The 25041-nt window shown below is 40.9% G+C and overlaps 1 protein-coding gene across 1 annotated transcript in view; it reads right to left on the reverse strand.

Annotated features, from left to right (window-relative positions):
• Positions 1-22932, reverse strand: part of LRFN2 (leucine rich repeat and fibronectin type III domain containing 2) — a 35119-nt gene extending 12187 nt beyond the window's left edge. The window contains exon 1 of the mRNA XM_066316038.1: positions 21560-22932. Within this exon, the coding sequence (XP_066172135.1) occupies positions 21560-22932 (1373 nt within the window). The remainder of the gene's footprint in view (positions 1-21559) is intronic.
• Positions 22933-25041: the final 2109 nt, after the last annotated feature.

Here is a 25041-nt window from a genome sequence, read left to right on the forward strand (position 1 = left end):
GCCACGTCCAGATTTGCTAGGTTTATTGTTCCTTAACCATGATTAATTGCCAATCATAATTCCTGGAGGTTTTTGCAGGCATGGATATTTCATTGTTTACCAGAAGAACAAAAGCTCTTACTTGTTATAGGCATCCATATGAGGTCATTACTGAGAATGAAAAGCAGCTTATGAATAATTTTACTGAAAAACTATAAATTCTGTGGAATAACGTGTAAGAGTGTTCTGTACTGTTGAAAGTGAGATGAAAGAATGGATTTTTCTTTATCTTTGCTTGAAAAACTTTCAAAGAGTAATGAAGGAAGAGACTGATAGATTGCTCTGCTTTGGAGAGCTCCAAGGGTAAAGACTGAAAAACTCAAAAATTTCACTCTGTAGAATCTTCTGTGAGCTTTCCCGCTGTTAAGTCCAAATAGCTTAAATAAGTACAATAAGCAAAAATTACCCTGAGAGCTAAAAAGGAGTGTGGAATAAAATGCAAATCAAATGCACAATGGTACTAAGTGCACATCTTTTGCGTGCTTGAAGAATACAGAATCATTAGTCACCTCTACGATCAGTCAAGGGAGTGCTGTCCTCATCCTGTCAAAATGAGCAGTAGTAGAAATTTGCCAAACCTTCGTTGATATTTAGGAACAAAACTGTTGAGCTGAACATTGATTCATTACACCAAGCAGCATCAAAACCTCCGTGTGATCCCCCCAAAAAGACTAAGAAGTCAAAATTCAGACTCATTCCTAGAAAAGGAGCACAATACATACTTTTAAAAATCACTACATAGAAAAATAAGATTTCGGACTTCTTTGGAGAACAGAGCTAGGACTGCATTCTGGGGTATATATGTTATAGGACTCTGTTTTCCTATACGTGTATTTGTCATGAGTACTATCAGTATAGTAATCAGCATTTGACCCAACTTGTCTAATACCCAATGTAAACCTAAAGAGGAAGCTTAAGCATGATCCTCTGTACCCACTCTAAGGGCTGAAAGATTTGTTAGATCTGCTGTGATTAAAGAACAAATTATGTTGCATTCAGGAAAGCATTTTTTCCTCTTTTAATAAATAGTTACCTCAGAAGCACCAGAGTGCAGCTCAGAGTGTATGAACATGAGAATAAAGAAATTTTACTCCCTTACAAAGTACTGCAAAGTTGTGCCTTCTTAGCAGAACTGCTGATTTTGGCTTGTCTGCAGCAGGTTGGGTCAGAGGGAGTTCCAAACTTGCCTCTGTAGCACTTGATACATATCTGCTGGGCTCTGAGCTCACCTCTCTAAATGTTATTTCAGGCCCCTTCCTGGGTCACACCCAGACAGGGCCAATTCCATGACATGTGGGACATGCAGAACCATCAGTCTGTGGCAGGACTTCAGCAAGTCTTTGGCATGAAGAGAGAATAAGGGCCACATGAGCATCTTGACTGATGAGATGGTCTTTCCTACTTTCTTGCTGGGGAAGTCAGCCAGCTTTGTAGAGGTTTTAAATTTTTTTTAGAAGTTTAATTTCTTTCTTTATTTCTCTGTTTCACCAAAATGATGGAAGGACAGTCACCCGCAGAAGAAATGACGCTGCAAACCTGCTGAACAGCAGTTCTGACTGTACAAGATGTAGCCTGTACCCAACTGCCTGCCAAAGGAACCCCCACGTTGCCCTCATATATGTAGTAAAAGAAACAAGGTGCGAATGGTACAATAAGAGCTGTCTGAAAATCTGCTTGGGAGCTGCGTTTGTTTCCACAGTGGCTGGAGACATCTCAAGCTGGACACACCCCTCTTTCATCCCTGGTGCCTCTCTCAGGAGATAGTAGGGATGTAAAAAATCCTGATTCCAAGTGCCTCAAGGGCTTTTCATTCACTTTAAGATTGCTTTCAAACCCATTTAAGGTGTAGTAATTTCCCTGCTGTGTTCACTCTGTTTTTGCAGGTGTGTATTTGTACCATTGCTCCACGTTCAAGCATGAATCTTTTATCGATATTTGATATTCATGCTATTGATGTTTACCCTGCTGTGATAGTGCCAAAAATCATAGTGAAAGTGCCAAAAATCATTACTTGGTGGTTGGAAAGGGCTGCAATCAGAGATGAAGTGGAGATAACTCTGGCACTGCAGAAAACTTCTATGAGCTATTGGCTTTTACAAAACTCTTAGAATTTACTATCTAATATGCCTCATGGGCAGACTAAAATTAACTTACCTCAGACAACAGAAACTCCAGATAGAGCCAAATGATTCCTCACAATGCATGTGTTTTTCTCTTCCACAATAACCTAACTATAAGCTACAAGTCAAAAATGAGTCTGATCCTAAATTCATGTGGCTATGCACTTAATGAAGATAAAACTCTGACTCACAGTGATTAAATTTCAATGAAATATTGAAGAATGCTTAATTGGTTTCAATACTTCAGCAGTAAAAAGAATTTATTCTGTCATGACTAAAATTCATAACCATGTTTCAGAAAATGAGAAGGTCTTTAATGACCATGCTGGCAACATTATCAGCGCCATAGAAAAGGTGAATGATCAGAAAAGCTTCTATAAGCATCTGCATAATTTCTCACTCCATAGTGTAACTATATGGTAGCCTGCCCCAGATCTCACTCAAGTCTTTTTTCCTCATGTGCACTCTGGGTTTGTTGGCAAATACTGGCCTCTTTATTCTCTAAAGTGTCCTAGAACTTTCATAGTCATATTTCTGATGCCATTGCTATGTGGATATTTTTTCTTACCTTGCTATGGAATGAATCATTACGCCCTCCCTCCAGCACGAAGACAAATGTGAATGCTGCTCCTGAACATATGGTAGAGCCTAAAAAAAGGGTTATCTTGTAGGATGTACACTTGTAGGAGTGTATCTGTATGCATCACTTATCACATCGTCCCCAACAGAGAATTTAAGAGATGATAGCTTCTCTTTTTCTTTCTCAAACTGCTCATGTTCAGCATTTCTCTGTCTACTGCTTTCCAACACGCTCATGATTCCTCGAGAGAGGAAAGCCCACTCCCAGTACAACTGGCCTTTTATGTACTGCTCAGCAAACTTGGAATTGCTTTACATTCAGGGACAAGTTTTATAAGGTTCAAAAACAAATGTACAGAAGTTTTCCTCATTTCCATGTTCATAACTTCTGTGTGACATTATAGACACTTTTTTGTCTCTGAAAAGAGCATCCTGTAATCGTATGAAGAGACAGAATTCCGAAGTTACAAATTTCTACACTGCTCTCAGTTTGAGGGGCCAGCATAATATTTTATCCCAAAGCAATCTTCTCAGATTACAAAGTCTGTCTCCCTCAAGAAGCTGTGGGCCTCTTCAGAGTGACCTATGTGATAACAGCAAAGGGTCATTTTTCTGTGCACATTCACTAGTGTCAAGCAAATACTTTGAGGATTTCATAAAGCTTTAACCAGTATTTAAAAGTATTTAACTAGAGTAGCCTCTAATGGAAATGCTTTCTATAACTCAAGAGACAGCTATCATGAGTTGAAGGAACACCTGGCTCCATTTTTGTCCATAAGACAATCCTATAGAGGTGAAGATGGCTCTTCCAAGGATTTAAATAGATTATAAGATCTAAAATAGACTTAAAGCTTGGTAGAGAAATGGCTGCTGTAGCTGTCCACACAAAAGTTTACAAAATTGTTAAAAAAGCAAACCTAGCCTGGAAAACTGAATGAAACAGAACCCCCTTACCTAAGCAGAAATCCCAAGTTTGATGTCAGAAATGCACACTTCTAAGGATGGGAGGGAAAAAAAAAATTGCCATGGATGCAGAATGCCTCAGATAAAGGTGAATTTTAAGTATATGGGTCAATATGACCATAAAATAAACAGTATAGAAATTGCAAAGGCATCAGCATTTTCATCTTGGTTTAAATCAGAGTAGAGTCATGGGTATGTGCACAGGGGCCCTAGTAAGCTGCCTGGGACTGAGACTGCTCATCCAGCCACAAGCATACTGTGTCTTAATAACTCCTTCAGTGATGACAGCAATCACTTTAAGGCTGAGCTTGTGCTTACTAAACCTGGCCTAATTTGTACCACTGCACTGAGCCTGTGATTATTTCTTAAAAGAAATCTGCTCTTGCAATGTCTCACCTGCAGCCCTGCTGTCTTTGCAATGCTTGAGGCCTGGACACAGACGTTTCAAACACACCAGGAGAAGCAGCAAAGAAGGTGACACTGATGAATGGCTGCAGGGACCACTGACCATCCCAGACTGCAATACACCCCAAAAGACACATCTAGACCAAACCTCTTCCACAATGAATCACAGCACAGAAGGCATCCTGAAGGGAGAGAGGTGTGGCTGCAGTGCTCAAAGTATCTTTGGATGCACCAATCCACGGGGCTGGCTAGTGAAGAGCATCCCAACAGTGAAGCAAGAAAGAAGTGAACATTCTCATATTTTATCATCTCAAATGCAGCCCAGTGCAAAGTGTCATAATATCTTCTTAGTTTACTCAAGTACAAGCACTTTTTGCAAGCTGTATCTTGATAAAATCAACCCACAAAGATATCAGTGGAGCAGGATAGGAGACCTTCGAGGATCATGGCTTAATAGTTTACCCAGAGAATAAACAAAGATAGAGAAAGAATTTGATCCTGCCATATGCTTCCTGCACCTGTGGACTCTGCTTAAGGTTTGGTAGGATCTTTCCTACCACACTTCTAGACAGCCAGCAGCCTCTGAAATGGTCAGTACCTGTGGTTTCCATCAGCCTTACTTTCAGTGATGTTCAAGAAGGGCTGGTACTTGGAGACAAGTACTGACTGAAAGCTTGACAGCCTCTGCCATGTCTGTTATAAAAGCTCTCAAGGAGGACAACGTCATGTAGTGCCTTTTTTTGATACAGCCTAGGAAGATCCATATGACTGCTGTGATGTGACTTCCACTTAAAATGATGAGTATTCACTCACAGAAGTTAAGGCCATTGAAACCTTAATGCATACAACTGTAGCATTAGCTTAAAGAGAGATGTTCAATTTTATTGAACCTGCTGACTTCACCAGAAGAGTTTGATTGACAGTTTGATGGCTTTTATGTTCTTGCCTTTGTAAGGGGTGGTTCTCTAAGGGTAAGAGTGGTATGGGTAGTCATGACCATCTAGTCTGACTTTCTGTTCAGCAGAGTCCAGCACAGGCTGGAGACTTTACCCAGGGGCTCTTCCACTGACCCACAGCACTGTGGTTTACTGCACACAGGGACTAAAGGATTTCTCAGGGGATGAAAAGTTCTTGGCTCTACCTCTGTTTACTGGTCCATACCACAACATCAAAATGTCACATCTCATTTCCACTTTGAATATATAGGTCCTCACTTCAGCCTGAGAAGGGTTTACACATCTGCATACAAAGAAAAAACAGCAAGCAAAGAAAAGATTTTGAGGCAGGATGGAGAGCCTCTTTAGTCTACAAAGTGTATTTAAAGCTGTTGAGATTTATTAAAGTTCTGAAATTTACTTTTGGAAAAGTCAGGGGATGGCATGAACTTCTATACTTCTCAAGAGGAGACAACTATACTTGTTGTGGAGATTTGGAATACAAAAAATAATCTCACGGGTGATGCTTGGTCTATTACTGGCCAAGATGACTGGCTAAATAGTTAATGGATTTTTATAAAATAACTTTTATAAAATGACTGAAAGGCAGACTTGAGAAAGCCCAGATGGGCACAGATAACCTTTCCAAGGTCATGATAAATGTGAAGACAAGCATAAAGAGTTTAATTATAGAAAAATAACTAGGAAAACTTGTTGAAATTGAAGAGAATACAAAGACAACATGGAAAGAAGAAGTCCAAAACATTTCTTGCACAAAAGGTATTAAAAGTCAGTTCTAGAGTGACCAAAGACAGGTTGTTTTTTGTATCCAGTCACTCCCACTTGAAACATGTCTGTGACTGTGAGGAATTTCTGTGTGTTATTATCACTATTAAAAGTGGCATAGAAAAGGTCCCCTAAGATTTAGCTGCTTTTTCTGAAGGTCACAGGACCACATGAACACAGAGGAATGTCAAACCAGTACCTTTTCAGGTTAGCAGGTTAGTTTCTGCTGCACTACTCAGTTCTAAAGTGATTCTACTATCACACATTGCCAGGGAAGCCAGCACCATTCAGCCCCAAGGGTTTTGTGCAGCAGATCCTTTCATGACAAGCCATTTTCAAAACTTCTGTTGTGTAGATCAAACAAAGGTGACCTTCATCCTTTGCTTTTCTCCATTTAAGGTCTGCAGAAGTTCTCTGATCTACTGACAATGGCACATGATGCCCATAGGGAATATCCCATTGTTACCAATGATTAATAGTTGCACTGCACTCCCCTTAGGGTCATAACTACTCAACACTTGAGAATTTGAGAATGATGGAACATCCTGGGTACGGATAAACTTATGAATCCTTCCAAGCCAACAAAAATCACCAGCTGTCTAGGAGGTTTTTCAGAAGTCAGAGTATCATTTTCAGAATAACACGTGCATGTATGACAAGAGTGGGGAAACCAGATCACTGATAGGAGGTACCAGAGAAATAGTTTAAGACTGATTATTGCCACTTCTTAACTCTGTTCACTGTTGTTCACTTTGCAGAAAGAAAATGTCAGAAAGGCAATAATTTATTGTCCACTCTCTCTGTGTCTATGGCAGACGTTTCATTTGCAGCTGTGCTGAGAAGTGCATTCTGAACCACACAGCTTTTCCAAAACCAATAGTATAATAACATCATGAACCAGCTTCCAAAAGGGCTGCCTGTGGGAGTAGTTTATCAGTCACTTGGAGATACTGCCAATTTTAACCACCAAAACCTTTTATTTCTGGTAGCTCTGTAGAAAAAAATTCATACATCAAAGAGAGCTGGACTATGTTTAGGCTGGTGGATTGTTTAGAAATGGCTCAGCCACAAAAGCTCAGCCTTCCTGGCTGCTCAGAGCTCCAAATCACTATGTAGAGACAGAGTCTTGCCCCTGTCCTGGCAAGGTGAGGGGCCAGTCCTGCTGAGCCCAGCTCCTGGGTCTACCTGAGGTGTGGCTCCCAGGAAAGTGAGAGTGGATCTCACTCCACTCTAGCTGGGCATGGGAGCTGGCAGGACCTGGCATGAGGAGGAAAGTCAACCCTCCTTGAGCTGCCTCTGCAGCCATTGTCTGAACAAAACACTGGATCTTGGGGGTACAGAATCCTCTCCAGGGGAGCCAGGCTGTCTGTTTGTGTAGGCTGACAACTACAGTCAACTTTTTTGTAAACAAAACAGAAGGCATGTGAGATTGCCAAAACACTAACTCTCTGCTACACACTGTAATTTTCAGCTGTGAAGTTTAGCAGAGCTTTTCTGGATTCATAGCAGAAAAGTATCTTGTAGTTCTCAGAAGCCGCAGTTCATTAAAAAAATTAAAATATTAAAATGAAGCAGTTTTGTTTGCATCTTTTGGTTTTAATAAGAGTACTAATAAGTCCAAGAAAAAAAGATACCCGTTCAGATACCCATTTTCAAAAGCAGAACTTAGGAAGCTTGTTTTTCAGTGAAAACCTTTAAAATATTAATGGAATAGAATATTATTTCGTACTTATTTTTTCTTACACTTTCCATAATTTCACTTTTCATTTTGGGGGAAATAGAGTTACAATTTTCTGAGTTGTTCTACCTATAGATATTTAGAATTAACAATGGCCTAATTAAGAAAAGCTTGAATTTTTCATTGAATAGTCAGTCTCCCCAAAGTTTTGGTGCTCATCCAGATCTGATTGAACAGTAGTTAAATTTCCATAGTTTCTGAGGATGGAAAATAGGACTGAAACCCACAGGAAAGTCTGTTCTGCTTCCATTCCTGGCCTGCTATACAGCAAAAGAAATCACCTCATTTTACCTCTGTGGTGCAGTAGAGAAGATAGTGGATTTTTATGCAACTCTGTGTGTTAACCCATCCTTGGAAGCAGCACTGAATTTCTAATCTCTGAGTCCTAACAGAAGGTTGTCCCACTTGTGATTACCTCAACTGACGTTACCATTATGTTTGTGATAGACACATGTATAAGGAACATCCTATATTGGCTCATGAAACTGTGTCCTAAGTATATATTCATCTATCTGTGCTCAGTAAAATATTGGTTATCAAGAGGTATCTAAAAATAATGCGGTGAGAAGAAACAGCAGAAGGATTAACAGGCAGTCAAACCATAAAACACAGGATCAAATGATTTATCAAGCAGAAACATTTAAAGAAAGAATCTATGACAGAAAAGTCAACAGTCATAGACCTTATAATTCACCAGTTAGCAAAAATTCTCACAGACCTCCAAGTTTGATAATCCTGAATAGAAAATTTAAAAAAAAAAGAAATTTCAGTCTGGCCATAAATTGAATCACAAGTGGGAAAAGAGGATCCTGTCCTGACAAGAGGTCTGTTGTGACTACTACTAAGCTCTTGGTTTGTAGAAAAATCCAGAGGGGAACAAAAGGAAAAGAAGGAATACATTAAGTTACATGTAATTCTTATTTGGAATGGAAAGGGGGAGTAAAGACAAATAAGACTTTTTCCCCCAGATTGATCCTCTGCCTTCCTGTACCTTTCTATGTGTTCATGTCACCCTATTCAGATTTTATCTTCCATCTTCATTTCTCTGCCTTTAGCTAAATGTTTTAAAGCTCTCTGCGCCTTTTTGAACTGTCATTAAAACAAGGTGTAAGAGACAGCACTGCAGATAAACAGCAACGCATGTCACCTGCTGAGCTGTGCTGTCACTGCTGGCAAAAACCCAGAAGATCACACACTCAAAATTGGGCAAAACATCTGTGAATATGTTCTCAGAGAATATGTTATATCTTACATATAAGAGGGCCTTTTTGTTTCACCTTTATGCAGTTGGGGCAGGACAAATGCAGTACCTATTGCTGTTGTCACAGAAAAGTTGACAAATGTGATGACTCCCAGGACAGGAACTTCAGCTGGAGGTTTTTAGCTCCTGCAGCTGTGACTGTGTGAGGCAGAGCTGTTTGGTTTGTGTCTGGCAGATGGACTCATTACCTGTGCCAAACAATGCCCTCCCGTAAGGAGCTTGTGTAAAGTATTTTGCATTGCTTGGATGTCTCCTGGACCATGTGCCCAAAGCTCCTCCAGGCATTAACATTGGATGCTAATAAACCCATGGTACATTTTGACTGTAAAGTTGATTGGATATCTCAAATTAAACATAAGTTCAGTATTAAAATAGGAGGTTCTGCTAGATCAATTCTTTTCTTGCTTCTTGTAAGAAAAATGAAAATGAAAGCTGTAGCTGTGGGAACCTACCGTGTTCTTCATTTCCCTGGCACCTGTGAGGGATGCTCTGCTCCCAGCCCTTGCTCTGCTCCTCCACCATGTCCTCTGCTCCTTTCCCAGTCCCCCACCAGCAGCTGTCTCCTCTCCCTGCACACTCCAACCATTCCTTTGCCACTGAAAGAGGTGAAAGTAGGGACAATATAGGCTGGAAGCAGGAACACTGTGGTGAGGGGGGTGAGTGCAAAGTGAATGTGATAAATTTAGGGAGCCTTACATCCAGGAGGAGAGTAACTCTTCAAGTGGCATGATGTATGGTGGAAATGGGACTGTCATTCTGAAAGCTGTAACATCCGCAAAGAGATTGATAGCTACACTTCTATATTTCCATATGAAATGCCTTTTTTTTTTTTTTTTTTTTTTTTTTCCTATAAGCAAACAAAACAACTGGTATGGAGAATTTTCAGTCTCCAGAAACAGATGTTGCAATATTGGAATTTCCCATGGGAGAGATATTCCAACATTTGTTCCATTTTAAACAGGGCTAGAAAATAAAACTGAGTTGATACATGGTTTGTTTCTTCCTAGCCATTGCAGAGACAGGTGTTTGGAGGGTGTGCTAGACAGATGTTGCACATTGCTGCAATGACTGTAAGACCGATTACCATTGATCTAGGTTTTTTAAATCAGCTCCTTGTTTGATGTCAAGAGCAGTCAATTACGTTGTGGTTCTGTCCCATTATATGCCAGATTAGGGTTTGCTCTGGCTAAACTGAGTTACTAGATTCAAAACTTCCCCAAGATAACATCTTTTGTTTGGGAACGAGTAAATGTGACCTGATTTGGAAAGCAGCCTGCAGCACTTTTGAGTATATGCCTCCCTGTCATCAGCAAGCTTAACTGGGGTTAAGCAGAGGAGAGGAATATGACAAGAGCTAAGAAACTCAGATCATGTCCTCAGGGACTTTAAGCAGTAGGAAGGACTCCTGTAAGTTTCTATGGCTTTTCTTGGACTCCTTTTGCTACCTTAAAACCACAGAAAGTTTCTGGACTGAAACCGCAAAAAGAGGGTCGAAAACAGGTTTTAACCTGGAGCAGACATACATAGTTTCACTAAAAAATGGACGTGAACCTGGGCAAGCCACATTAACCCAGCCTTTAAAAGGGGTGGTACAGGGACCAGCAAACTTTCAGGAACTACGTCAGAATGGAAGCTGTTTAAGAACAATGAAATAAAGGATTTAGTCTGAAAAGTACTCCAGCTGTGGCATAATTGGTTAATTAAACCACAGCAAACAAAATTATCTACCATGAAAGAGCCCAAATAGGGAAAAAAAAAAAAAAAAAAAAAAAAAAAGAGGAAAGGTGAAACAAAAGACAGTATTATGTTTTAGTGGGAAAAAAACCTTACCTGCAAAAAACCGCACAGCTAAAACCTCATATGCTTTCACTAGGCAGAGTTTGTGTAGCACAAGGTCTTCACCCCACACCAGCCTGTACAGAGGTGCAGCGCCGTGCCCTGGTATGGGACTGCTGCAGTCCCCCAGGCTTTTGTTAATACTCTTCACAAGTGGGAATCCTGCTCCCAGTGCTCATTTCATCTTTCCCCTCGCAAAGAGTTCTTCACCTCATAGAAGTTGCTAGTGTCCCCAGAGAAAAAGAAAAACAAACGATTTAAACTACTAGCCATACATATAGCCTTGTGTGCTCAATGGGGGTCATACCCCTAAGAAAATCATTCACAGGACAGAGGTAATTCTGCACTGTTTTTTTTCTGGCAAAGAGATTGCAGCATTTCTAGTGCCACTGAGGACGCAGGAGATTTGTCTGACACCACCCAGGGAAGCCAGAGCTGTCCCTGCCCCTCTCTTCAGGCAGCAGCCTGTGACAGCCGCCAGCCTGGGCTCCAAGGGCCCTGGAATGGGGAGCCAGCCTCTGATGGTGACTCCGGGTGGCCCTTCCTTCTTCTGCCTGCTCAGGGGCGGCCACATCACTGACTGAAACACCAACCAGAGGAGGCTGCAAGGACCAGGGATGGAGGAGAGAAGCAGGAGTCCCCTTGGCTTCACTGCCTGCTCAGCTTACAAGATCATTTGTCTCCATTCCAGGGATAGAAGAAAAGAGGCACAGCGAGACAGGACAGTTCCAAGCCAATTTCTTTTCCCCTCTGCCACTGCTCAACTTTGGCAGCGCTGTTAAATTCCCCCCCACGGCACTTCTAGGCTGTGAAACTTCACAGCAGAGAGAACAGCAAAACATCACGCTAGTGACACATCCACGCCCCAGAGTAACCGAGCTGAAACTCTGCCTCTGCGCGCCCAAATTAGCCGGATTGGAGCTCCTTTGGACGCTGCCAGCCGCCCCAAGGCCCAGCTGAAGCAGCGTGGGGCTGTGCATCTCCCTCATTCCGCAGCAGCCTCGGGAGCAGAGGCGTCCCCCGCCCGCGGCGGCAGCGGGGCTGATTCCCGGAGCCGACCGCCCGCGGCCAGCCGCCAGACGGCGGAGCTGCTGCCGGGGCTCCGTGCGCTCAGCTGCCCGTATGCCGATCGGGACTGCTGCCTCTGCAGCCCCCGCCCCGAGAAGGATTCCCAGCGCGGTCTGGGATAGCTACATAAGAGCCAATTCCGCAATCTAAGCCGATAAAATAAACGGATGATTAAAAACAAAACAAAACAAAAACAAAACAAAACAAAACAAAAAAACAAAAAACAAAAAAAACAAAACAAACAAAAAAAACCCCACAAAAAAACCCAAAAACAAACTGGGTTGAGCCAGTAGGACTTTTATACATTTTCTAGTCAAAATTAAGTAAATGATGGGACAATAAATATATTAAAATGCTTGCTCAGATCCAAATTAATGGAAGAGGAAGGGGAGGGACGACAGATGGGCGAATACAGCATGAATTCACACCTAGTGTTGGCTGTCTCAAACTGTTCATCTCTGCAAATAAACTAATCTGTAAACCAGAAGCAGCTGATCAAAAGAGGTTTAGGGCATAGCGTCACCTTGCTGTCCCCAGGGATTTTTCAGCCACCCTAAAGCATGAATGTAGCTATGTAGTGGACAGACTCTTCCCCATTCAAGGATGGAGAGTAACATCCTTCTTTCTTGCCCAGCAAGATTTGTTTCCACTCTACAGTTACCTGAAAAGGCCAAAGCCTGTTTCTTTTCTGGACAGAGCTGCTTTATTGGATTGTTGACAAATGTTCTAGGATCTAATATGATCATGCTGTGGCTCTGAGAGGGCAGTAGGGATGTGACAATAGGGACGATCAGCCTGCTGGCCACGCTGTTTTTCTCTGCCATGAAAATCAGAACATTTAATTTTAAACATATACAATTCTCAATGGCATTATAATTTCAAGATTTCTTTAGATAAACGTATAGCCTACTATCCCCACCTTGCCACTATTACAGAGTTCTATAGATTACAGGGTACACGTACATGTTAGACTATAAAACAATACACATTTGTGGGAAAGGGTAGTATGACAATGAAATAACCCATATCTTGTTTTCAAAGACATCCATTACTTCATATTTGCTTCCTTTACTACTGAAAATTCGAGCTACATTTCTCCTATGTTTCTTTTTAAGAACAAAGAAAAGAGAAATTACTTCCTTGTAGTACAAGCCTTCATTGAAAACCTACAAGTACAGCACTCAAAAAATTACATAGAGCATGAACCTGATTTCTGCCTCAAATTTTAAGCTCCTCAGCTTGTCTGAATCGTCTTCTTTCATCTTTCCTAACCAAAGCATTAACACAAACACTACTCACCATCAATATCTCAACTGAAGCCCCAAAACAGGTTTAAGTGTGAAGCAAGTCTTGCATTCAGTGTGCACTGTATCATCTGAAAAGAGACTTCTTCTCCCTCTTAGTGCAAATGTTTTGCTCAGAAAACCTGCCTTTTATAGGCAACTCCAAAACTAAGCAGACTTGTAAGGGATAAAGCTAATCAAGTATTTATAATATAATTTATTTAGTCCAGTGTATTCTTCTCTTTATTTTTTTTCCCAGTGCTTTGTTTTTCCAGTTCTATATTTTTAAGTCATTTCTCTGGGAAAACAAGCTGTATCATCGCTATTATGTGTTAGGGTTAAACAGTTCCATCATTGTACAAGAAAAAGTATATTTTCTTCTGAAAATAGCCTGAGCCTACAAGCAGAAAGCCTGGTGTGAAAGATCATAATAGGAAATTCAGAGCAAGCAATTAGGAGGTAAGTCTGCAGCTATGCCAGTGAAATAAGGCACTATGTTCTGGCAGTGTTTGCAATTTTGACTTATTCTTTCCCTGTCATTCTCTTTGTCTCATGTATTTGATAGATAAAATAGTCCTACATAACCAAATGAATATAATTGCTTGCACAACACTCAAAATAATATTCACAGTCAGAGCCCAGCTGTTCAGCACTGAAAAGACAAGGAGAAAGAGGAACCTACTGCAAGAGGAGCAGGTGCCCTCTTCCAAGACCCTCCTACCAAGAATCTAAACCCACATCAGCTCTGAAACGGGTAAAAAGGCTTTCCAATGACTTCAGATGGGAGCTGTATGGGGTGGGGTGTCAGAAAGCTGGGGAGGTAGGAGCTGTCAAGGCACTCTCACCTGCCTACAGCCTGGAACCTGCACGTGAGCAAGTGGGAGCTCAGTGAAGCAGAATGATCTCAAACTGGCAAGGAAAATTTTAGTAATACAGTGTTTTAGAGCACAATATGCTTTTAAGGATTTTTTTTTTTTTTTTTGATTTGTAACTCCATTGCAAAACACCTGTGGATAAAATTAAATTGCCCTCTCCTTCAAGCAGATATTTTTCAGCCATTACTTTTATTATTGGTTCAACACACTTGAAGGAGATTTCTTAGCAGCCTGAATTGGTGGTGATCCAGTTGAAATGAAGGGTGAAGTGAGGGGAGGGAGGAAATTCTCAGCTATGGACTTAGAAAGACTAGGAGTAGTTGTCACACTCTGTGATTGCTGATACCTTTTCCATTCCTCCTATAAGGACCCAGATATCAGTAGATGTGACCCAAAATGAGGAAGATATTAGAGTGGATCTCTGACACCAACTAGTATTCAACAGATGAGCAGTAGAGAGAAAAGGAGTTTTGGGAACTTGCTGCAGGTGCTGAAGTGAAAATGCAGAGATCAAGTAGACCCTCTTGGGTGGTTAAATATGCATTACACATACAAATTATGGATCTATTAAAATTTTTCATTTAGAGATCAAATTGTTGACTCACCTGAAGCTAAATAAAAATCTTATTTCAGTAGTTCATTTTAGCATCAGATGTATAACTTTTTATTGCAATAAAGGGGGTGGGGACAGATATTGGCACTTAGGTTCAGAGCATCTGAGAGAGGGGATGTGGCAGATGTTATAGGCAAGAACTAGTTCATTCTGAATTCCCCTCAAGTGAAAAAGCTCAGTCTTATTGAGTTGAATTAATAATTGGTAGCAGAGATAAAACAGGATACTGCTGTCTTATGCTGAATCACAAAATTACAGAATATTCTGAGTTGGAATCCACAAGGATAATCAAAGTCCAGCTCCTGGCCATGCATAGGACTGCCCTAAGAATCACATCATGTGCTTGATAGTGTTGCCTAAAGTGATTCTGATTTCCTTTCCACCTTGTGCAACACCCCTAGATGTGGGGCAAGATGAGAATCAGGTGATTTGCCTTCATGTTCAATTCCTGAGACTGAACTTGGGGGTAGAGCTGTCACATACAACTTCTCCACAGGCTTCAATAAATGTTATCTGGCAGAAGTTAAACTTTGAAGGATGTGGGAATGCCTCCGATCTGGCAGCAGGTGCTGTGCTGCCCTACCCTGCTCTGCTGGGGCACTGCAGCACTTTCTCATGAGCCATCACATACATCCTCAGATCAGGGGTATATCTCCCTTAGGGATAAGGGGTCATTTAGTATTTTGCCTTTCTGTGTCAGCAACCAAACAAGAAAATGGTCTGGGCAGTATCCACATGGGTGGGTTCTGCTCATCCTGAACTGGACTTGCTCTGACCAATGGATTCCTCATCAGTTTCTGTACAAGCACCAAGTGGATGCTAGTTTGTCACAACAATATAGGATGAATTTAGGGACATAACTCAGATGTACATCTATTTTTCTTCCATATATTTATTTTTAGTATATTTATTTCATATTTTATATTTCTACTTTCCACTTCATTTTCTGGTAAAACATATAAATTTTCTCATTTTCATCACATTTTCTTTTTTATTCTTTAAAGATTTCTTGTATTGCAAGGGAGGGTGGGATGGTGGGAAAAAAAAAAAACCAAGCACGAAAAAACAAGCAAAAAACCCTACAACCACAACCCCAAAGCAAAAAAACCCTGTCCCTGTACTTCCCCCAGAAAAACAAAGAAAATAAAAATAAAAATAAAATACTAGATTAAAATGTTTTCAGCAGGCAAAAAGAAAACCCTACAGTCCCAGAATACAGACATTTGAAAAGCAGCTTCTTCATTATGACTGCTGCCTTGCAGCAAGCTTGCACTTGCTGAGGGTTCTCCAGGAACCAATAGACACTTCTGCTGCAAACCACTCTCAAATGATCTGAAGTACCAAATGTCCAGGCCAAACTTCTCTCTGCACTGATTATATATATTTTGCTTCCCTTTGGACTGTGACTTCATATTTTTATTTTTATAAAGTGGCGCTCTCTACCTGTGAAATATAAAAGATGATTGCATGCTGATTAACGTCTTCATGCACTGTCCTCCCTCTCAGTTGTTGTTTTATTTAATGTTCAAGTATGTAAAAGCTTTGGCCAAATCAAGGTTTGTATCCTACATACGAAGCAACTGGAATAGCTCAGCTCATGTGCTGAGGCTGAGTCGGGAATTTTGCTCCAGGTGTGAGCCATGGCGGTGGGTCAGTGCCTAGATGTGTTGGAGACGGGTGGAACTGAAAATTGGGTAGAAGTATGGCAGGCATTTATCTGCATGTGTTTATTTGTCTGAAGCCAGTGACCAAATCACAAATAAGGACAGATGTTCGGGGTCTTTCAGATTAAATGAATCCTCTGTCTTTTCCAAAGCTAACCCGTACTCTGTATTTCTAACGCTCCTCAGAGAGAAAATGACATAAACACACTTTGCTACAGAATCAGGCTGTTGAGAAAATTTGCCCTACCAGCAACAGGACAGGGCTTCCTCTGTTTCCAGTCTCAGCTGGAAGATCTCCACACAAGAGGCTTTCCTTGCAAAAAGCATTAGGGCATCCTCTCTGATGCTCAGTGTGGCACTGCTGTTTGAGAGAACATCCTTACATGAATTAGATATTCCTGAACTTTGCAGCACCTCAGTCATGAAGCGCTTTCTTATTGACATGCACTTGACTAGAAGAGTGCATGGGTATATTTATACCACATGCTGTGGGAAATTCAAGCTCTATTAATTACTTCCTCCCTAGGTTAAAGTATCCATAAGTCCAAATGCTGAAGCTATTTTTTGCTCTTGAAAAGGAACTTAACAATCGTCTGATTGCTAAACTGCAGCCAACATTTTACTGAGAGGTGACAGGCTAGTGGGGATCTCAGTTCAGCCACCCTGTAAAGTACTTGCAGTAAAAGGAGCTGTGCAAATATAAATCATTATTATATTGTTTAAGTAATCAAATCCATGGCACCATTGTTTAAATAAACTGGAGATGTGGAGCCATTTATTCATATTTTAGTGCTTAGACTGCCTGCTACATAAAATATATATTTAAAAAATTAGCTTTCAGAAACATATAAAATGCTTTTTTTTTCCCAGTCCTGAATTTATAAGTTAGGGAGACTATAGCACTACAGTATTTCTTAATTTGTACAGCTGTTTTCATCACTTCTAGTATGAAATACCACAAAATAAACCAGACCTAAATCTCTCATAAATCTAATGGTAGTGTCGCACTTCAGATGCACATTTTTAAATAGATGCGTCTTTACTTTAATTCAAAACACAGCCAGAAGGCTCACTATGACCTGGGAAGTTCTACAAAACACTTGCAGATTTATTCGCTTTTGAAAAAGCAGTGAATGTATATATGACACCAATGCCTGCTGGCCAAAACTGAGACAATCCCCCATCATGTAGGGCACTCTATGCATGAAAAAAACCACAATCTCTCTCCCCAGATGCCTTACTTGAATTCAAGTGTTGCAGTTATGTAATCCTCCATCTTAATCATTGATGACTATCCCTGTTGCTGCAGACCACACAATGACTTCAAAGCAAGTCTCCCTATTTATTTATGTGGGCTCCTGGTTCCAAAATATTTTCTAATGTGTTTATCGCTGTGAAGCAAAGTGGTGCTGTCACAGAGGTTACAGATGGGAAACTGAGGTTCAAATATATTCTTTTCTAAGTATTTATATTTCATTTCAATTCCTTATCCAAAATTAATTAAGCTTGCCAGTGCATAAATTGCACTGATATTAAGTATGATGCTTTTACACATCGAAAACATTTTGGAGTCCAGACTGAGAGGAGTAGGTAAGATTTTTATGACAGAGGAGGTTTGCTAGTTATCTCTCCTTTAACCCTGAGTCCAATAACAATTTCTTTGCAGACCTTGATCTTCTTCCATCCCTTTCTCTATTGGACATTGGTGACTCTTTCTGCATGTTTTTCCTTCAAATAAGGAGTGATATTCAGTTCTGCAATTTGTAACAAGCTTCTGGTCTCAGCTAAAAGTGGTGGGTACAATACAACTTTACTGGCACTGATGTTGGTATTACAGTCAAGATGAAAGAATGGAAAGACTGCTGCATTAAAACCCACAGAGGGCAGATCCAAAACCTACTCATTAGATCAGAATCAGAAACACGCACCCTGAATGCACTGAAAGAAATAAAAACCTGCTATGAACTTGAGCAAACGCCCTGAGATAGTAAATACAAGGGAAGGTCAGGTGGGAAAGCAGACAGTGTTCCTCCTGCTAATTTTCATTATAATGGCATTGGTACATCCAAAGACAAATTTCTGATTCTGGTACCATTTCAGCTCAGTGCAAATGGGAGGCGCTGCAGATGATATTTGCCAGAATCTCCCAAAACTTAAATTTTTATTGAGCCATTGCACCTTACAGTAGTCCCCTTTTGCATCATCCTACCAGTGGAAGATCACAGTTGGCATGGAAGAGGAAATGGGACTGGTGTCCTGGGTAATGATCAGCAGAGATGTTGCCATCAGTGAGGAGGAGAGAGCTGCTGCTTCCATTCTTACACCATGAATACAATGTTCATAAAAAATTCTTAGCAGAGAGAGCAACAGATTTCTCTCTTTTGTGCATACATTTCTTGCTAGTGAAGCAGGATTTCTAAAAGCTGAGCACAGCTGATGTGTCTCAGTCCTGGAATACCGACTGTCTTAGTGTATATTAAGTGCCCATCATTTTAGCAGCTAAGCAGTGTCACGTCCCATTTAGCACATACACAGCATTTTATAGAGCACAGCACTGTAGAAATCCTTTCCCCTTAGGTTTTTCCACACACTCGTTGCAGTGATATGCATCTGACCAATTAAAGCAAAACAGCTTTAGTTAATTAACTCTAAGGGACTGAGTGGTTCCCTGACTGGAAGTAGCAAGAACTGGTTTGATATTATGAGTACCATTGATTAACTCTCAGACGCTGGACAATCACTTCATCTTTCTATGCTTCATTTTTCCCTGGTGCAAAATGTAGAGAAAAAAAAATTGTTTTCTTTGGTGAAGTGCTTTTGAGAGCTGTGAATGAAAAGAGCTATGCATCATGAGTGAATCCTCGAAAAAGCCCTGATGGGAGATTTTTCAAAATAACACTGTCCTCACTGAGCTTCTAAAACTGAGCCACAAGCAAATAAAGAAGTAAAGGGCCAAAACCTCATTGTAAGGCAGAAGTGGGGATATGATAAAAAATTTAGGGGTTGCCTAAAATCTTGACAGCAACTTTTTCTTCCAGACCAGGCTGGCAAGATGGCATCTTCATTTCTCTTCATTTCTGCCCATGGCACTCAGTCCTCATCCATCCAGCTCCTAGGCTGCACGTCAGTGGTTTCTTTTTTTTTTTTTTTTTTTTTTTTTTTTTTTGGTGGTTTTATTTGTTTTTGTTTTGTTTGGGGGTTTTGTGGGTTTTTTGTTTTGTTTTGGTGGGGTTTTTTGGTGGTTTTTTTTGTTGTTGTTGTTGTGGTTTTTTGTGGGGGTTTTTTTGGTTTGTTTTTTTTCTTTTTTTTTTTTTTTTGGTGTGTGTGTGTTTGTGGTTCTGTTTTGTTTTGTTTTGCTTTTGGTGGGGGTTTTTTTGTTTGTTTGGTTGGTTGCTTTTTTTTTAACCTGGCCATCCTCCTCCCTAAAAAATTGACACATCCAACCACTTCCAACATCTGAAAATCCATGCAACCTTCTCTTTCTGGTTGCAGCGATATTCCTGTTCACTGGGCCAAATTAATTTTACAATGACCATATGACTTATACATGTTTCAGAGTGTTTTTCAGTCTTACACTGAAAGTGCTAAAGATCTTAACTATTGCTGAATTTTGCCAAAAGCATTGCCTTGGGAAAAAAAAATGGCACTAGCCTTTTTTCTTCCATTCTATTCCTAATTCTCTATCATTACTTAACTTTATCTTATCCTTTCATTCTGCTTAACTCCACATAGTTGGTTTCCAAACCTAACATGCTGGCTCTTCTGTACATTAGCAAGAGCAAAATGAATAATTTTCACTTTTTAATTTATTTATTTCAAGATATTTTTACAGTTGAGGAATGGAGGTGGGCAGAACTGAATTTCATTGGAATTATTCAGTATTTAAATAAATATCCTTAAAAAAATGGGCTTTGGGCTTGCTGGTCAATGTTCCTGCTTTTGGCAATGAGTGAGTGAATTTGGAATAGCTAAATTGATTACTTTATTCTTTCAGGTCTACAACTGACTCAGAGAAAATGAATTGTTGGCACAAAATTTTGTCCATGTCAACTAAACATTCTGTTCTGGAGAAGCGTTAAAATTAGATTTCGTTGCAGGAGGAGGGTGAGGGAAAGATGTCACATGAATGTTTACTTCCTCTCTTTTTGACTTCCTCACACTAAAGAAAACCACCCTGTGGTAAAGAAGAAAATAACAAGGCTTATTGTGGGATGTGGAGGCTGGGTACCATGACCTGATGAGTGCCTTAGCTCTTCCTGCAGGCAGCAGGAGAACAGAATAGCCACCAGGTAATAACACCAAACCTACCACGAAAATCAATGGCTTTGACTATATTTTGGCCACAGTTCATTCTTGAATTAGATTCAACCCCCAAATCCTATTATATCTATACCAGATGTTATTTTTCTCCACTGCTTCAGGATGCTTATAAAGGTATAAGAATTTATATGTTTGGTTCTACTTTTCCATAAGATTCTGACTTCTGCTGGTAGATCATATGCAACCAAAGATACAGTGGAGTTCAATGAAATCTTGGCAATAGAAAGGAAGACAAGATGGTTTCTAGGGATTGATCACTAGCATGAATATACCAATCATGCTTCCAAAACACAAGGAAAAAACAGTAGTACTGTTTTCTTGTACTGTTTCTACACATTTTTAGTCCCTAAAAATTTATTGTTGCTTTACTGTAGGAGTGGTTCCTGCTTTATATCATTAAGTCAGAAGCGTTGTAGAACTGGAGGATCATAAGGAACATTCAGGGTTTGCTTTTGAAATTCTATCTACCTCTTCTTGCATTTAATATGGTATAAAAAATTAAATGCTCCAAAGTTGTCAGCCATTATGGTTGTGTAAACAGATGTTAGTGAAATAAGAAATAAGCTCTTTCATATAGGTGAAAAATGTCTTGTTAACAACCCCAGATCTTGAATCACAGAATAATTAGAGCCTGTGTTATCGGTAGACAGCACAAACTTCCTCCCACGTTGCTTCCTCTCTAAGTAGTCTGTTTCAATCCCACCTACAGGAGGTGGAAAGGGAAATTTCTGAATTCTAGTCTTCAAGTTTTCCTTTCTTTGTTAAGCGTACTAGGGACACTACCAACTGCAGTACTATTTTTTTCCCAAATTGAAAATTTTACTGAAAACAGCTGTTGGAAAATGAGTACTACAGAGATTTGCAATGTGTGACTTGGACAGAAAAGCAATGAACAAACCAACTGTTTGCCAAACGTACAGAGAGAATGCAAATTTATCAGATACCACTAATGCTACTGGTCACGGCACCATCTCAGTTCAAAGTCAAATCGGCAAAAAGTCAAAGAGTAAAAGACTTCTTATGTTGATTTCCACCCCTTGCCATCATCAGAGGACAAAACAAAAATTCATTTACCTGTAGATCAGGACTTCATCATCTGAGCAGTTATACTGCAGCTGATACATTTTTACCCGAGGGGCTGACTTGCTGACTGTCCACTTGACCAAAGCTGAGGTAGTGGTCACATCTGATACCAGGACAGCCCTTTCTGGTGGGCCTTTTGTTTCACCCCGATTGGACTTGGTGGAGCTGGTGATGTCCGAGAGCCTGGACTTCGGTGGAGCTGCTTTGCCTGTGCCATTGCTGAGGTGGGGGAGCTGAACAATCGAGAGTTCAATTGTTGCAGTGGACTCTCCAGCAGCATTGGCTGCTATGCACGTGAAAGTTCCGTAGTCCTTGGAGGTGGTGATGTGTATATCTAAGGTGCCATTGTCGTAGACAGCCGTCCTCGAGGAGTTTCCGATGAGACGGTCATCGGGGGCCACCCAATGGATGATTGGTGTGGGGTCCCCAATGGCTTTGCACTTCAGCGTGGCAGTCTGCCCTTCTAGAACCAGCAGCTTGTGAGTGTGTTGTGTAATAAGAGGAGGCTCACAAACAAATTCCTCTTCCCGCACGTACCAGAAGTACCTTCCCTTTAGACTTGGGGGAGAAGCACAGGTTTCCATATCATCGTCCCTGTCGAGCCGCCTTAGCCACAGCAGCTCACAGTTGCAATGCAGTGGATTTCCCCCAAAGCTGAGGGACAGAGGTGGCGAAAACGGGGTGACAACCAATGGAATTACTTGTGATCTGGCAAATATAGGGTCAGGAGGGAGCTTCTGCAGTCTGTTGGATGTTAGATCCAATCTGGCCAATTTTTGAAGATCTGCAAATGTCCCCTCTGTTATATAATCTATTAGATTGTGATCTAAACTGAGCTGGTGCAAGTTTATCATCTTTCTTATAGATTCCCAGGGAATGCTTCGGAGGTTATTGTAGGAAAGGTCTAAGTCTTCCAATGTCAGTAAAAAATCCTCAAAGGCTTCATCAGAAATGCTGCTTAGCTGATTGTTGTTTAAAATCAAATGCTGAAGGTTAATTAAACCTCTTAAAGTATCCTCTTCAATCTCAGGCAACCTGTTGCTGTCCAGATGTAAAGACCGAAGACTCTCCAAGTCAGTGAAGGAGTAGGGCTGTATGTAACTAATGGTGTTTCTGGACAAAGTGAGGTCAACAAGTCCAGACATATTGGCAAAATCCTGTCTGCTGATATTGATAATAAAGTTGCCCCCAAGACGGAGTTCAACAGTCCTTCGATCTATGTCAAGTGGTACAAAGAGGAGACCCTTGGAGGGACACAAAGTCCCCAGTGACTCAGACAGGTTCTGACAGACACAGTATTTGGGACAAGCATTGACTGTGACAGCCATTCCAAACACCAGGATTCCGCAGAGCAATTTTTCCATTGTAAATCACGCAACAGTACCTGGAAGGAATGAGAAGAGTGGAAAAGAACATCAGCAATTATGATATAATATTTATGATACCTTTCTTCCTATGTTTTGCCTAACATCTACCTCCAGAGAGACTTTGTGATGACTCCTCTCAGGAGTCACACCTAAAGGCACCATCCCTACAGGATGGGACAGTTACATGTTATAAAAGTGTTATAAAAACATGATAAAATCTTCCTTTCCTTTCCTTTCCTTTTCCTTTCCTTTCCTTTCCTTTCCTTTCCTTTCCTTTCCTTTCCTTTCCTTTCCTTTCCTTTCCTTTCCTTTCCTTTCCTTTCCTTCCTTTCCTTTCCTTCCTTTCCTTTCCTTTCCTTTCCTTTCCTTTCCTTTCCTTTCCTTTCCTTTCCTTCCTTTCCTTTCCTTTCCTTTCCTTTCCTTTCCTTTCCTTCCTTTCCTTTCCTTTCCTTTCCTTTCCTTTCCTTTCCTTTCCTTTCCTTTCCTTCCCTTCCCTTCCCTTCCCTTCCCTTCCTTCCCTTCCCTTCCCTTCCCTTCCCTTCTTCCCTTCCCTTCCCTTCCCTTCCCTTCCCTTCCCTTCCCCCTTCCCTTCCCTTCCCTTCCCTTCCCTTCCCTTCCCTTCCTTCCCTTCCCTTCCCTTCCCTTCCCTTCCCTTCCTTCCCTTCCCTTTCCTTCCCTTCCCTTTCCCTTCCCTTCCTTTCCTTTCCTTTCCTTTCCTTTCCTTTCCTTTCCTTTCCTTTCCTTTCCTTTCCTTTCCTTTCCTTTCCTTTTCCTTTCCTTTCCTTTCCTTTCCTTTCCTTTCCTTTCCTTTCCTTTCCTTTCCTTTCCTTTCCTTTCCTTTCCTTTCCTTTCCTTTCCTTTCCTTTCCTTTCCTTTCCTTTCCTTTCCTTTCCTTTCCTTTCCTTTCCTTTCCTTTCCTTTCACCACAGATTGCAAGGCTAATTAAAAACCCTGAAAGATTTCATTTGAAATAGTGTCTGCTTCTTTGGGAGTAGAAGCTAGAATCAGTATCTATAATAATTACTTTCTGCTGCATAATAATGTGCAATTAGTTTTAGGGTTGAAGCAGCTGACTTTATGGATAAAAATAACCACATTTTTACCCTTCAGTAATGTGGTTAATAATGACCATGTAATTATCTGGCCAGTTCTGGGGCAAGCTACTTGCCCACTCATAATAAAATTTATGATAGACAGCATTAGAAGCAGAAATCACATGTGTAATTGCCACCTGGTTTCACCCTGTGCTCAGCCAAACCATGGAAAGGGTGACAACATCTAGCTCCAAAGAAAAGCGGTCCAGGGGCAGACTGTGCTACCTTAGGCCCCTGGCAAGCTTTTTGACAACTACATGCTCTCACACTGCAACCCCTATTGTTGTAGGGAAACTCTTGCCTGTCTCCATGGCCCTCCCTTGCACCCTGTCAATTCATCTTTCCACCATTATCTCCCTTCTTTCCAATCTCCCACACACTTTTCCAGCTCAAACTGCAGGGATGTGTCTTTGGAGAATAAACAAAACTCATGCCTGGGATGGCTTTGAGAGACAATTGTAACTGGGAGAAGTTGAAGCCCTGGGTTTGGGAATATTTGCTTACACAGGTTTGCTAACATTCTTCCCACATATGCAGGACATAGGGAAACTTTCTTTCTGTTTCTCCCTTTCCCAGACCTTGCTATTCAGTAGGGCTGAAGAATGGTTAGATCATTCATTTCTAGCCCTCATTCTCCTTCTGAGGAAAGGGGAAGGTAGACAAAGAGCTATATTTTTATGAGGGCTCTCCCAGGCTTTTTTGCTGGGATGATGTGCTCCAGTCTCCAAGACCCTCCCGTGTGGCACTAGCTACAGGCACAGTTCAGGCTCTCATGTTGAACGTGGCTATTTTGCCTCTCTTTAACCTTCAATCACTATATAAACTTGCACCACTGTTTGGTATATGCCATATCCCTTCTCAGTCATGCAGGTGCTCATACACTTAGCAGTTTTTTGGCATATGTTTTGAGAGATTAAACCTTACTGGGGTAAGACACACCAAAAACAAAAGAAAAACTACCACTCCAGTAATTTTTAAAGAACTCTTTAAACAAGTCTTGCTCTACCTTCTT

Source organism: Sylvia atricapilla, chromosome 3 (assembly GCF_009819655.1).
Source record: "Sylvia atricapilla isolate bSylAtr1 chromosome 3, bSylAtr1.pri, whole genome shotgun sequence".
In the NCBI taxonomy this organism is placed as follows: domain Eukaryota; kingdom Metazoa; phylum Chordata; class Aves; order Passeriformes; family Sylviidae; genus Sylvia; species Sylvia atricapilla.